General features: G+C 39.4%; 1 protein-coding gene across 3 annotated transcripts in view; it reads left to right on the forward strand.

Annotated features, from left to right (window-relative positions):
* PCSK2 (proprotein convertase subtilisin/kexin type 2) overlaps positions 1-14957 on the forward strand; it is a 107801-nt gene that overhangs the window by 55841 nt on the left and 37003 nt on the right. For all 3 annotated transcript variants that reach the window (XM_064709197.1, XM_064709196.1, XM_064709195.1), the window contains 2 exons: positions 89-197; positions 2239-2276. In XM_064709197.1, coding sequence (XP_064565267.1) covers positions 89-197; positions 2239-2276 — 147 coding nt within the window. The remainder of the gene's footprint in view (positions 1-88; positions 198-2238; positions 2277-14957) is intronic.

Here is a 14957-nt window from a genome sequence, read left to right on the forward strand (position 1 = left end):
AAGGCATAAAGGAAGAACCAGTGACTGTGGAAATATGTCAGTCAAGTAAAAAAAGCTTTTTTTTTTTTTTTTTTCACTGATGTATTAGATTAACACTGGTCAAGCAGATGGGACTCCTGGACTTGACCTTAATGTAGCTGAAGCATGGGAGCTGGGATACACAGGGAAGGGAGTAACCATAGGAATTATGGATGATGGTAAGTGAAGACTGAGTACTAATTTAATCCTTTAGGTAGACTTTTTTCATTTAATTGAAGTTAAAAAAAAAGATTAAAAAGTAATAATCAATTACTTGTAGTGGTGAGACTTCCAGCCTCTGTAAATACTTTGAGATCTTCAGGGAAAATATGATACAAAGATAGGGGTACTGAGGAATGGATATCCAAGCATTAGAAATAGTTTGCAGTTATCATTCAGATATCTTCCAGGTCACGCTGTCATGACTATTAAACCTAAGGAGAAACTCCCCTTGATTTCTGTAGGCACTGACTGGAGGAAGAAATTGCTGTACAAAAAATATGAAAGAAAATGTTTTTGGATTACATTATTTTCAGTCATCGTTGATAGCAGAAATAACTAAACACTTTCATACTGAATATCAGTGAAGATCTGCATATTAGATATATTGCTAGTTTCAGACTAAGTTCAGGAAAGATGAAGATAAAAGGTACAGTTGAAGTTACAGCTCTTCTACTTATGGGTTCTTGCTGAAGTAAAGGAATTCCATGCAGTCTTTCAACACTCTTTGGAATAAACTTTGAATGTTTTCCTTTAATGGGGCTGAATAAAATTAAAAATAAATAAAATGTCTGTATCAACATATGTTTTCTAGAGTCAGCTGAGATCTGTCCTTACTTATTTCTGTTCCTCACTTGCTTACTCCTGTGGCAAGGTTTTTGTGGAAGTAAGAAAGTAGACTCAGACATCTGGATATTAGGAAGAAATTCTTTGCTATGAGGGTGGTGAGATACTGTAACAGGATGCCAGGGAGGTTGTAGGGGTGTTCAAGGCCAGCCTAGATTAAGTCTTGAGCAACTTGATTTATGTATTGGTAAAAGATCAATCTCATCCAAGAGATGACCTCTTGTGTCATGATTTCACTGATCTCACAGAGGCGGGACCTGGCTTTCAGATTAGCAAGGCATGACTGTCATGGGAATGATGGCAAACTATCTGAACTTTGCGTCAATAAAACTGATGGTCCATCAGATACAGCTTTCACAGAAGGGAGCAATTTACCTTATAATTTGTTTCTAGGAACTCTAAAAAAGATGGCCTGGATAACAGGATTCTTCATAGAGATTTTTATTGTCCATCTGCTTTTTGGATCAGTAACAAGGGTCTCTTAAGGCTAATCTAATGCTAAGGACCTTACAGAATGAGAAGTAATCCTTCCATCAGAAAAACTGTGATGATGTGGCATTCTCCTTGCAAATGAAATAGATCATGTAATGGGGAAGTGATTAGAAAAACAGTATTGAGTGGTGCTGATGAAAAGGTAGCATGAGATTGGTGGCTTTTGCTTTATATGTTTTAACTGGCTATGTAATAGGTCATCGTATCCCAGCTGAGTGTAGATCTGCCACCTTTGTTACACCATCCACTGGGATTTTTACATTTGCCATGTATAGAAAGATGCCATGCAATAGAATGAGTATTCTATTATTCTATTGCCATTCTATCATTCTATTGCAATAGAATGAGTATTACACACTTAGAATCTTTAGCACGCTACCAAAATGTGGAGCCTATACACAGATATTTGCTAAAATTATTTAATCCAATATTTATCCTTTCATGCATATAATCTGAAATGTTTGCCTTAGTGATCACCCCAAGTCTACTCTAGGTAATTTTCTACTTAATTTACATTGGTTAAAAATACTCATTTTTCTATCCTGTACTGATCCAGTGCTTACTAATCTTGTTAGTTTGGTATGTCTTGAGATGACAAAACTCATACAAAGATAAATTGTGATTTAAACCTTATAAATAAATGAGATCTAGTCTACAAAACAGTAAAGTTTGTCATTCAGCTCACTTTTTCAAATGGCATCTGGATTTTGACATAAATTATTGAAAAGTCCATTTAAAAACTGGAATCTCACTTCAATCAGTTGCATTATTCACCATGATTATTTTCCTGTGGTTGTAAAGGAATCTTATTCTGTGATCATTAGAAAATCTGTTTTTAATCTCTTAACCTTTGGTTTCTGTTCTGTCATTGTCTTGTTGCAGGAATTGATTATCTGCATCCAGATCTTGCATCAAACTACGTAAGTTCATGCTCATGTTTTCTGTAAGATGTGGATTTTCTTATTACTATAGTCTCTGCTACAAAATTTTAAATAGGGAGTAGAATAGCAGTACAGCTGGACTCCTGATCTTAGTGATCATACATTTCCCATTGAAAGAAGCAGACCAAAAATGGGGCTACCTATGCAAGGAGTGGAAATGTGACAAGGCTCTTTGTGGAGAAATGACGGTCTTGTGTCACATTAAATAAGCTGCAACTTGCAATATTGGATTTAGGACAGAAATGAGTAACCTGTGAATTAGAGTTCTCTAAGTCCTGCTATTAAGATGCAGAATGCCCCTATCACTTGGAGAGCCATGGAGTTGTGGGCTGTGGCAAGGCATGTATTAGCCTTTGAAACCTCCAGGAGCAGTTTCATTCCTTTATACCAGGTGTTTTGATCCAGTGCTTCAGAGCATGTGCAGGGCAGATTGTGTATATTCTCAGCACATGCTATGCAAATTGATTGTTCTTCAAATCTACCTCAGGATTCAGACCTTTGGTGTTCCTGCATTTCTTAACTCTTTGTCTCCCTCCAGCACTCCATTGGCACTAGCACTCCTATCTTCAGGTCCCTTCCTGAGGGAAGGCCAGGCTGCTTCAGCTGCAAAATGTGGTTTAGTTTGCAATTGCAATTAAGTGAAAAGAGGAACAAGGTGAGATGGAAATTTTGGAAAAAAATGTCAGCCACTTGGATAGAACAGCTCCAAAATGAGGAAGACAGTTATTTTTACATATGGGCAGTTTGGAACATAGTAACACACAGAGGATGAAAATCTATTTGTGTTGCAAGTAGCAAAGCACATTTGGTAGATAATAAGTGGATATAGAATACTTTGGAGAAGGCATTTGGGAAACAGCTGACCACAGAATGCAGATTAGCCAGTTTCACTCCTTGTGAACTGGCTTTAATACCAGCTAATTAAACCCTGTGCTCTGACTGCAAAATTCTCTTCCAAGAGAAGTAACTCAGTAGGATGTTCCCATAAATTGACAGAAATAAATAATTTCTTTAAAAGCAGGCTTTTTTTTTTTCAGAAATTGTGCTCTGTGTGTGTTCTAGTATGTGATGTGGGCAAAGCACATGCTCTACATTCACTTTTCAGCAGCAAGTGTAGACAAAGTATGCGGGGATATTCTGTTTCTAAAAATCATGTTTCAAATACACAAGCAAAAAGTCTACACAATATACCTGATACAAGAGTTCTGTTGTAAACAGTGAAATTAGGATCATGCCCACAAACAAAAACTAGATTCTGCTGTAATACAGTGCTTTCTCTTTAAATTCCAAAATATTTTGTGTTAAATGATAAATATAGTCCAAAATATTTTGTGTTTAATTATAAATATTTGTCAGGTTTAGCAGAAATATATTGGTTTTAGAGTGGCAATAGTGAATATTGTGGAAATTAGTGGAAAATGACACAGAGAAGGGCAGTGCACAGACATGATGGTGGAAATCCTGAAGTAATGGAGCTGGAGAGAAATCTGAGTGTTAAGAGATTACTGGGATGAAAATTGTAAAGAAAAGCTGTCTGGACATGGGGGTCATCATACCTTTAATGGCAGTCATGGAAGACTTGTGAGAAAACTGACTTGAAACAAGGATCTGAAAAGATTTGTGCAGGAGTGACTTTGTCCAAGTGAGGACACTGCTGATCAAACCTGCCATCATCTCCCTTCCCCAGCCACAGCAGAGCAAGTGCAGGGCTTGGTTTGCCTGTACTTTGCCTCTTCCTGCAAGGCTGCACGGTCCTCCTTGAGTCCCAGGAGTTCCTGCTCTGGCAGCCTCTGCTGTCTCTCAGAGGCCATGGGGGTCTTTTTCCCAGTAGGTAGTAATTTGGGCATGAACTAAAGATGAGGACTTAAATTCCACTGAAGAAAATATCAGTTTAGATGTAAAAATGCAATGAAATGAGTCTCTTAAGCTGACATAGCAATTATAGACATCTTTGTAAAACTCCTGTATCACATTCTTGGTGTTTCACTATATCTGCACTTTGGGGCAGCTTTCACTGAATTACTGTTGTTTATTTTTAGCAAATAAAAAGCTTCTCAATTGTATTAAAGCCTGCTGCATACCCTGGCAGTGTCTGTATATCTTGCTTGGAAAATTGGGAGCAATTAGAAAGTCTCTCAAAGGTAGTAGGTTTGGCAGTTGAGCATTTTCAAGTGTAAAACCTTGTCCTTGGATCCTCATTTTAATTTGGCTTTTATGATTTTGACTTTCTGGTTTTTTTTGCTTGAATAGTTTAATGGAGCTTAGCACTTAGATGAAATGCAGGGTCAGGGAAGAAAAAGATCTTTCTGAGGAAGAAAACTTTGTACTTTCTCTTAAGATGTTGAACTTCTACCTAGCACTTGGAGTGCACTTTCATCCATATTTTCCTTGTAGTTTTTTTAAGATTTACTGCTTAAATCATCCATTTCTGGTTTTAATGCTCTTTATATACATGGAAAGACATGTGCCTGCTCATTGTGTGGGTGGACTGCTCTCCCACCATCGCCTCCTGGCTTGCTGCAGTATATCTACTTGCTTTTCTGGGATCAGGGAGTTATGGCAAAGCTGGAATTTTCCATTCTACACTGTGAATGCAGAGACACTCATTGTCGAATGATCTGTATTTTCTTCCAAGCCTTGGAAACCCTGCAGGGAACCTTGGAAACCTTCAGGAAACTATTTTTTTCACCACAAAGAGAGCCCTTCATTATGAACTGCTAATTTAAAAGCTGGGGCCTAATCTACACCATGGTTTGCTCTCAAATGATAATGTACATATAAACCCAGCAATTTTCAGGACTGATTTCTCCAAGATACAGCATCTGAGTGAGAAAGAAATGTCAAGTTACAGGGGCTGCATCTGAGATATGTCTAATAAAAGGGAAAAAAAGCAGCTTTTGGGGATGGGCATAGCAAACTATTTTAAAGAAAGAACTAAGCAAATGGAGATTTCTTGTGCCACAAACAGAAACATAAGCTAAGCTCTCTCTGATACCAGGTTTTTATTGCAGTATTTTATCCTTGGCCTCTGCCTGCTGGTGAAGGTCAGTGTAGCAGCATTTTCCCACTTAGAGTAGTGGGGAGCTGATAACCTCCTATAAGTGGGTTTGTCCCTGATTAGCAGAACTTAGAAAAATCAGGATCCCACCAAGAGACTCGGGCTAGGAGTGAAAAATTGCTGGTTTCAGTGTCTGAACTCTGCCTGAAACTGAAAGCTTGGTTCAACAAACCTAGAGAGAGAGAGAGAACAAGAAAAACACTGTAGGAAAACTGGAGGTGACTATGTGACTAGGTAACATTTTTACCAAGTATTGATAAATGTACAATGAGAATCAAGCAGCAATTCTTGGTAATAGATAGGAATGGAAAAGATTTTGAATTCTGTAGAATTGCACAGATGTGACATGTACAAACAAGCCTCAACCTGAGCAGTGGTTCATTGCTGGCCTTGCTCAAACCTCCTCTCTTTTCTTGTCTGTACTACAAGTCCTTATGGTGCAGCCTTATCTTCTAAGGTCCTTGTCACTGTCACTCAAACTGTAGACAGGAAAGGCCATTTGTAAGGAATGAGGGAAGACTTTTGGATTTACCTCAGGGTTAGTCAAAGTTTTCCGTCATCTATAACTTCTCATTTAGATGTGAACAGCAGATTGCCTTACCTATCTTCTCTTCCTGCTTTGTCAGCATCTCCAAACAGAAGGCAGTCTTTCTCTCATCACTTTTGATAACTTATCTCCAGCCAATACCGTAACAGCTCCCCTTGCCTTGCTGACAGTGGGAGCATATTTTTGGAATAATTATCTTATCACATAAGCAGTGAAGCAGGGAAATGTTCCACTTCTGTTCTGAGCTGCATTTGCCATTGTTTGCTAGAGGAACAAAAACACCATTGGATAGTCTTTACAGCCACAAAACGAATAGGAAATAATACAGGCAATAAATTTTGCACTGCAATATGTACAGCAAAGCATAGCAACAGCACAAAGGATCTTCTTACTTTTAGAAAGTCTGTTTTTCCTTCATTACCATGAATTTCTGAGTATGATTTGGCCTCCCTGCACAACACAAAAAGAACCAGCAAACTGTTCTGGTAACCATGAGCCTGAGCACAATGATTTACCAGTACAAACCATTAGTATCTCCAGTAAAAATCTCTAGAGCATAGTTGTGGGATTTTGTAGAGCTGACAAAGCTGCACTAACATTTATTGATCCACACTGCTTTGCCTTGGTGACCCACTGCCCCCCCACCCCTAAATCCCAGCTGATTTTTTTCCTGAGTCCAGTAGAGTCCACATGTAACTGGTGGGGAGAAAAATGTTGTCCCTTCTCAGGGCAAAATTTGTTGGAAACACTCTGAAGAGATTGAAAAGCTCCCAGTGTCTCTGCACTTAATATGAACCCAGGGAATCCTCAGGAATCGTAAACATGGGAGAGTCAGGTTCCTACTGGCCTAGTGTATGGTATCAGGCAGCTTTATGAAATCTGATTCCTGTGGCATGATTTTTAAAAGACTCTGAGACAGACTGCATTTCCTGCTGCATTTCAAAGGGCTATGCAGCACATGCACTAGACACTTCATTTCAATAAACATTTACTTCTGATACATTAAAGGTATTTTATGGGAAAACTCTATGTGCTGACTGTAATTGCTAGTATCTATTTTTAATTGTAATGTTAAAAAAGCATTTATTATAAAAAATATAATAACTTGTTTTAGCACATCACTAATTAGATTTAGTTGGTTGGTTTCTTTTTGGTTTTCTGGTGTTGCTTTGGAGTTGGGGTCTTGCTAATAGGTTTTCTAAAATAAACACTAGCATAAAACCTAAAAATGATCAAACAAATCCTGGGATAAATTCACAATACACCCTTCTGCTAGCACTGAAAATTCAGTTAGAACACTGATGGATGAAGGCTGTTCTGATGAAGGCTGTAATGAAATTTCTGCCACAATCTGCTTCAAGAAATTGCTGAGACAGAATGAAGCGTCTCTTTTGCCAGGATGGAAGGATGGATCAAGTGTTAAAATGCGAGGCTGACTGATGCCTTAGCAGTCAAAACTGGTAGTCTTCTGTTGTGCTGTTTATGCTGCTCAGGTGGCGTCTGGCAGCTCAGGGGCTTATTTTAGAATTTAGATATGATTACTCAGGACATGCATGACAATAAAGTTTCACTGAAAAAAAATAGAAGTTACCGGGAAAATAATTAAATTCTCTTTCAGACGTAGCTATTTTTTTTCTGTTATTCTGTACAGGATCAGCTTCTGGGCTGCTTTCTATGCACTGTGCAATCTGTTTTGGTTTTTTTCCTCAGAACATAATAAAGGCTAAAAAAGACATGATGCCCTCTCTGATCATATCAGCCAGGCATATAAGGTTCTCAGTGTACCTGGAGGGGTGTCCTGAATTAGTCACATACAGAAAATGCTTCAAATCTTGGAAAGCATAATGGGCTTCTACAAACAGTCCTTGCCTGCTCCCAACAGTAACTGCTATTAAAGGGACATGTCATTGGTGCTTGTATATTGAAGTCTAAATAAGATGACTGTACAGTTCCTCTGCTCTGTACCTTATTGCTGCTTAACATGAGCACTGCCAATGGGGGAGAGAAGCCTGTGTAAAGGAGATGTCAGTGTCTTCCTATTTAATGAAAGGTAAAAAGTTTCTGTAATAGTAATCTCTAGCTTTCCACTTAATCAAAAAGATGGAACAGCAGAAAGAATGTAAAGGCTTGTAGCAGAGCTATTTTGTTGGTGAGAGCTCCATAGAGGATTGAGACTTAACAGTAGGAACTGCTGAGTCATAATGAGACAGCAAAATAAGCTCCTGTCCCATAGCTTATCTATGTAACCTCATAGGCCACTTCTCCCTGACCTCTACTATTGGACAAGTTTGGATCCCCCTATACCGTATAAAAAGGGGCTGTTTTAGCCCATTTGACAGAAGAAGAACTGTCGCTGGAACCCTTCACAGACTCCCCAATAAACCACCGCTGTGGAACCACCAGGACTTCTCCTTCTCCTCTCTCGCATCTGCTTCGGCCTCAGCCAAGACGCCCTAGCGATCAAGCAAAGAGTTGAAATCCGAAGAAAGCTGGTAATCACTAAAGAGCTGACAATCACTGAGCCTGCTAAGGGTAGCCTGCGGTGGCTGCGAGCTCACTGAGTATTCCGACACTGTCTCCCAGAGGGACTGAGTTCCCGGACCATCTTGCATCACTCGGTTGATAGGGCCAAGATCGGGGCTTTATCATAAAGGCTGTTTCTCCTCTGGATTATTTCATGTGGCCAGAGGGCACAGAAAGAGGCTTTTTCTGCAAAAGAGGCTGTGACTTGTGAGGGAGATGTGATTGCCCTCAGGGGAGATGATTTGTGTCACAGAGCTGTGTTTGCAGCTGAAAGCTGGATTTCTTCCACTGAAAGTTGTTATGTGAATGGCTTTGCTGAAGCCCATTTTTAGAGATCTGGACCCTGAATGCTTGACAAGACCTGGGGCTTTGTGATTAGTACCATCCATGCAGCTGATGTCGGCACCATGCCACTGATGTTGGTCTCTCCAGGGGGATGCACTGATTTATGCTGGCTATAAAATAGCCTTAAAACACTGTTCTTTGGAATCAAAAAGTACTCACGTATTGTAGTTGCATTTGACCATTATTATTTTCTGATCAATGTATGCTGCAAAAAGTTTCCTGCTTTATTCTATATTAGAACCACCTGAAAGGGATAATTTTCAAGTTAAATACATGCCTGGTGTGCAAGCAATGTGAGATGGTGCCAAAGATACATACTGTGCAAGCTAACAAGCGCTCATTGTCTGCAGCGTTTATTTTGCTCTATAACCAATGCACTTAATCAGTTGCACACTGAGAAAGTATAAGGTGGCTAATCACTTTAATCATAAAGCACTAGTATTAATTTTCACTTAAAGCATCATCTAGGGAAAGTAAATGAAGATTGTTGAAATGAGAAATGCACAAGGATGAAAGAGCAGATGACATTTCTGCATCAGTTCTAGCTGATGTTTTTGGAATTGGCTTGTGTCTCTCTCTAGGGTTTCTCCAAGTAAGCCTTTTTATAAAATTAAAGTGTCCATGGCAAACTGAAAGTGAAATATTTTTATTTTGAATCAGTTCAACCTAATTTTAAATATTTGACAGAATGTGCTGAATTAAAAGAGCAGCAATCAAATCCCACTCTGGTGCTTGGTGCACTTGGGAGAAGAGGGTCAGTCACATGGTCCCTGGAGGCAGTGAACACCACGTAATTTTAAAGTCAAGTTCAACAAATTGAAAAAAAGGGGTTTCCTTTCCCCAAAATGGAAGTAGTACATTTTGCATTGAAAATGGCCCAAACAATTTTTAAAGATTTTTCCATTTGAAAGCCTTTATTTTCTGTTTCTCAAAGAATAGCTATTTAGCTGCTGATATTTTTTAAGACCCTAACCGGTGTGGAAATCCCTGAATATCCACCAACATTTAGATGCAACTTGATTAAAATTCATGCTGTAGTTATTTTTGGTTACCAAGGTATCACCAGGGAAGTCTGAATTAGATGGTACATGTGGAGCACTGTTCCCTCACAAAGCTTCATCAAAATTTGATGGGGTTTAGGGAGAGTTTTTTGGGCCCAGTGGTGATTTTGACAAGGAAAGTCACAACCCCACTTTTAATTACTGGACTTTCAACTTTTAAAAGGAGAGCTTTGGCCAAGTCCTCTTGTAGGAGCATCGGGGGTTAGGACGGTTGGGAAGGATGGAGAGGAGAGATCTCTGAAGCCAGGTCATGGAACTTGTGGTTTATTGCAAAGGGCCTTCTGGGAGCTGCCAGCCGCTGCTCGGAACAGGGCTGAGAGAAGAGAGGGGTAGAGGGCATGAGGGGGTAAGAGCGTAAAAGGGCAAGAAAGCAAAAGCGTAAGAGAGAGAGGTTCCCATTACAATACAATAAATCTTCTTCTGTGTTGAATATTCTAATTCTCACTAACCAATCTAGTACAATATACAAATCCTATAGCATTTACATACCGCCTATAAGAATCACTACATTATCATACTGTGTTTCATTTTAAACCCTAAAAACTACTCTTTGGACCCCTTCTGCTAAGCTACTAGGGTCTGCTCTGACCCTTGGACCTGTCTGCAGGCAGAGGGTATTGTTTCATCAAAAGGGGATTACTTTCGGCCAGCCACACCATTGTTTCCAGTTGTTCCGTAACTAAGGTATCTCAAAGCTTGCTTTCATTTCAGTCTCACTTATAGTTTCTATATTCTCAAAATCTTTTGCCAGGCAATCATATTTATGATGCTTTCCTGTTTCATCTTCCCCAATACCATCTGGATAAGCCAGTCTTGCAAAGTAAAAGAGTGCAGGAGACCTGGAATTTACAAGTAGTGCCCTTTTTTTGAAATGAAAATGGCCTAGATACAGTAAATAAAGGTACAGATATTCACCAATACTTTAAACACCTCTCCTTCACTGTACCTGTAAAATTAATTCGGTTAATTTGAAATGAATTCAGTCTTTTCCATCCTGGCACTTGTGGTAGTGTTCGTGGCGGTCTTAGGATGAGGGAAGAGATGGGAATGTTGACTCCGTGTTTCAGAAGGCTTGATTTATTATTTTATGATATATATTATATTAAAACTATACTAAAAGAATAGAAGAAAATATTTCATCACAAGGCTAGCTAAGAGTAGAAAAAGAAGAATTATAACAAAGGCTTGTGACTGACCGAGAAAATCTGGACAGGTGGACTGTGATTGGCCATTAATTAGAAACAGCCACATGAGACCAATCACAGATCCACCTGTTGCATTCCACAGCAGCAGATAATCATTGTTTACATTTTGTTCCTGAGGCCTCCCAGCTTCTCAGGAGAAAAAATCCTAAGGAAAGGATTTTTCAGAAAATATCATGGCTACAGGCACTTCATCTTGGCACGGTTATTTGCTTTGCATTGTTTGATTTTATTTATTTACATTTATGTTCTTCATGTTAATATTTTATTTCTTGGCAGCTATGTAGGTAGTTAAGATATTTTTAAACCCCTGCCTTATTTCAGATTGCTTTGATTTAAGTATAACGTTCACAATTTCTGTTTCTTTCCAGAAAGCAATATGCTTAATGAACATCTCTTACCAGAGAACAGAATAGCAGTGCACAGTGTCTTATAAAATGCTGGCCATATTGAAGTCAATGGTAGTTTTTGTGTTAAAATCAGCAATTTGACAGATCATGTAAATTGCAGTTTGTTCTACTGTACATTGCCTTTATTTTTTAAGCATAGCAGTGAGAGGCATAGACTTCAGCAGAGCAAATAAAGACACCAAGGGCTGTGGAAACATAACTGCCTGGGATAGCATGTTTTCCTGTGGAATGGGAGCTTGTATTTGATGAAACTTTGGCTACTTCCAGTACTGTATAGCTGGTTTTTTGGTGAAACTTAAATGTGTATTGTAGAGGATACCTCAGTCACACGTTCCCTGTGCTGTCCTTACTTGTAAACATTGATGCAGATTGGGAATGTTTGGAAATGTTTTTCAGACAAATCGTTTTCTGATTTTTTTTAAATGAGGTGAATCTTTGAATATGTACAAAGATGAGGATGAAGACTGTGCTGTGTTCAAGGACTTCATCATTTCAATGCTAGCAGATGATTTTTAGAATTCCTTCGTATGTGAAACGAAATCACTTTAATTCAGTGGCACTTAACTCATTTGCAGGATTAGTCAACCATGATACTGTGTCTGACAGATGTAGTTGAGGATCTTTGTCTCAGTCATCTAATGATATCTAGGACACTTCTTAAATTTTAACATCCAGCAAATTGCTGTGAATACATTAGCTATGATCAAATATACTAATCTTTAACAGAAGAACCTGGAATGATCATGTACTATCTAGAATCTTAAATACTTGAAAAACTTAGTATGTGTGAATTTACATGAGCCCATTCTGAAGATTCCACCTTTTCTCTCTGTATTGGATTTAGGTGGTTCCACATGGAATGAGCAATGCAAAATTTATTGCCAGAAAATGTAAATTGGTGCATTAAAATTCCTGAGAGCCCAGTATGTCTTGACAGGTGTTAAGTCACATTATAATTCTTCCCTGGGGTACTAATGAGGTCAGCTTAAAACCGAAATAACACACAATAGGTCTTCAAGACCTTTTAACTCTAAGGATTGTACATCAACCTGTGTTTGCTTTTTGTGACAAAAGAAATGCAGCTAATGATTTGCATTATGTTTTTTGAGTCTCTTCTTTGAAATTTTCACCTCCTTTTGCTTCATCTACAATGTCATTTTTATGTCTTCATTCATCTTCCATATTGTCCTGGTTTAGGGCAAATTTGGGAGGAAACCTCCAAAAGGGGGCCCCTCCAGAAAGCCCACCCACACGGCACCTCCCCCCCAACCTATTCAGGAAAGATTCCTTGGAGAGAAGTGGAAAGAACCTGTTTATTTAACAGGCACAGCACCCCCCAACACACAAAATGAACAATATCAGATGACAAAACTTTTTCATTAGTCTGAAAAAGATGACAAATTCAGAAAGTCTCTCTTGGGGGTGGTTGCTCTGTTATCAGTCCACCCGGTGGTGGGGGCAGCTGCTGCAGGCCACAAGGTGCAAACTCTTGGTGTTTCCCACGTCACAGTCCAGAGCAGGCTCAAGTGGTTCCAAGAAAGCAAAAGAAAAACAGTCCAGGGAAAATTCAGACTGCTTAGCTAAACTAACTAATGAGCAGAAGCAAAAAGCAAGAGCAAAGCCGGAGCGAAGCAGAAGCAAGAGCAAAGCGAAGAACAAAGCAAAAAGCAAAAGAGGCACTATGTACTGCCCCTCTCTGTGTCCTGCCAGCCATGGGGGAGCAGGCTGATAAGAAACCAAAACAAAAATTTCACTCTCCAGAGCCAGTCTTGAAGGCACAGAACATAATATCCAGCATAAACAGAACACACAAATGGGGATACAAGCATCATAACGTCACCCTAAGACACATATTCATGCAATTTAGGTGAAACACCAGCTGTTTGGTTGTTAACAGTTCTCTTGTCAGCTGAGAAGCCTTTCATGAGAAGGAAAATATCCAACCAGTTTTCTGTCCTGTCTACTTTCACTTTCAGTTCCTCTGCATCACCAGGCTAGCTTTCCCTGTCCTCCCCTCTCCATAACCCACACGGACCAGGTCTCTCTGTTGTAAGTCATCCCCCAAACCACCTAAGCTGTTTTGATTTCCCTCTTTGCAAAGCTCCAGTTTGGCCATTCTGTAACAATAGGTTGGTAGCCTCTATAAGTGGTCATCTTTACCAACCTGCCATATTTGTTTTCTGAGTGCCATTGCAACCACAAGTCCAGTAATGCTGCATGTTGCAGTGAGCATTGCTGATAATTGTCAGCTTTTTTGGACTCTGCAATGTGGCTGCCAGTGCCTGCTGATCACACACTGCAGCAGGGAAAGGTTGGCTCTCCCAGCATAAGTGACCACTTCTTGCCAGACTGTGTCATGCTAAATTACTTGACTTGAAGGACTGCTGAGTTTGTATTGCAGCCGCTGAGCTATAGGTTTTCTTACAGTGATGAAAAAAAAATCTCCCTAATCCTTCACATGCCGCTTAAGAGACCTTGGTGCTGGGTGTGATCTGGATCTTGCTATGTTTGATGAGAAGAATCCATGGCATATTTTGCTAGATGTTGGGCTCATGGACAGGAGCAAGATGGTTAAGCTCCCCGTCCCTTCCTGCTTATCCTTCCAAGAGGTTCTAAGTGCTGGCTGCCATCAAAACATTGCAAACACAACCTTTACTGCAGCTCAGTGCCCAGCAAGCACATATTCGATGTAGCGATGGTCTTGTCAGCTATTACTTACAGGGACACAACTAAGAATAATGGAGTTGGACCTCATTTCTCTGCTGCCAGCTTTATACCTCTATTACTTTTTCAGCTTCAGTAGGTCAAACTAATGCATAATCAAAGTATCTGAAGAGGAAAACTATCCATTGGAAGAGGAATGTGGGCAAGGTTTTTAATAAAATGGAATGCTAAAACTAGATGAAAAGTGTGTTCAGAGTATTTTTCTGTAGAAGTCACTGCACAATTTGTATTTCCTATTATAATAAAATAATCCAAAACTCATGTCTCTAACAACTTATTTGCCCTTCCCCCCCCCTTTTAATTTCCCCCTGAATTAAAGAAACCAAGGAGTTCACTCTATAACCCAAGGCTTTAAATTTGCTACTTGCCCTGAAAATCTTTAATGCAACTAGTTGCCTAATTTATTTTTATTTTACTAATTTTATTGCCTTGGCCTTATGACTCCCTATGAACATACCTCCTTTGTGTGTTGTAGGTACAGCTTAAAGGTTTTTGTGCACCCCCTCTGAAAATTAAGTAATGTTTGGCTGAGCAGAAATAGGTTTCAGTTCTGTAGGTTAACTTGCTTTTACCTTCAGAGCTCTGGCTCTGAGCAATTAACAGCTGGTGATGTGCTTCAGGTTTTTTCCCCATCAACCTGAAAATTGTGGAGCAGGCTAAGAATGCCAAGAGGTGAATAATGAAGCAGTGTTTTATTATAAACAGAAATTAATTTGGCTGCTTCTTTTTAGTAAAGTCTCATGTCTCCCTCAATTTCTTTTTTTCCCCTTATGTCAGGTAAAGATGCAGG

Source organism: Zonotrichia leucophrys, chromosome 3, assembly GCF_028769735.1.
Source record: "Zonotrichia leucophrys gambelii isolate GWCS_2022_RI chromosome 3, RI_Zleu_2.0, whole genome shotgun sequence".
Lineage (NCBI taxonomy): Eukaryota > Metazoa > Chordata > Aves > Passeriformes > Passerellidae > Zonotrichia > Zonotrichia leucophrys.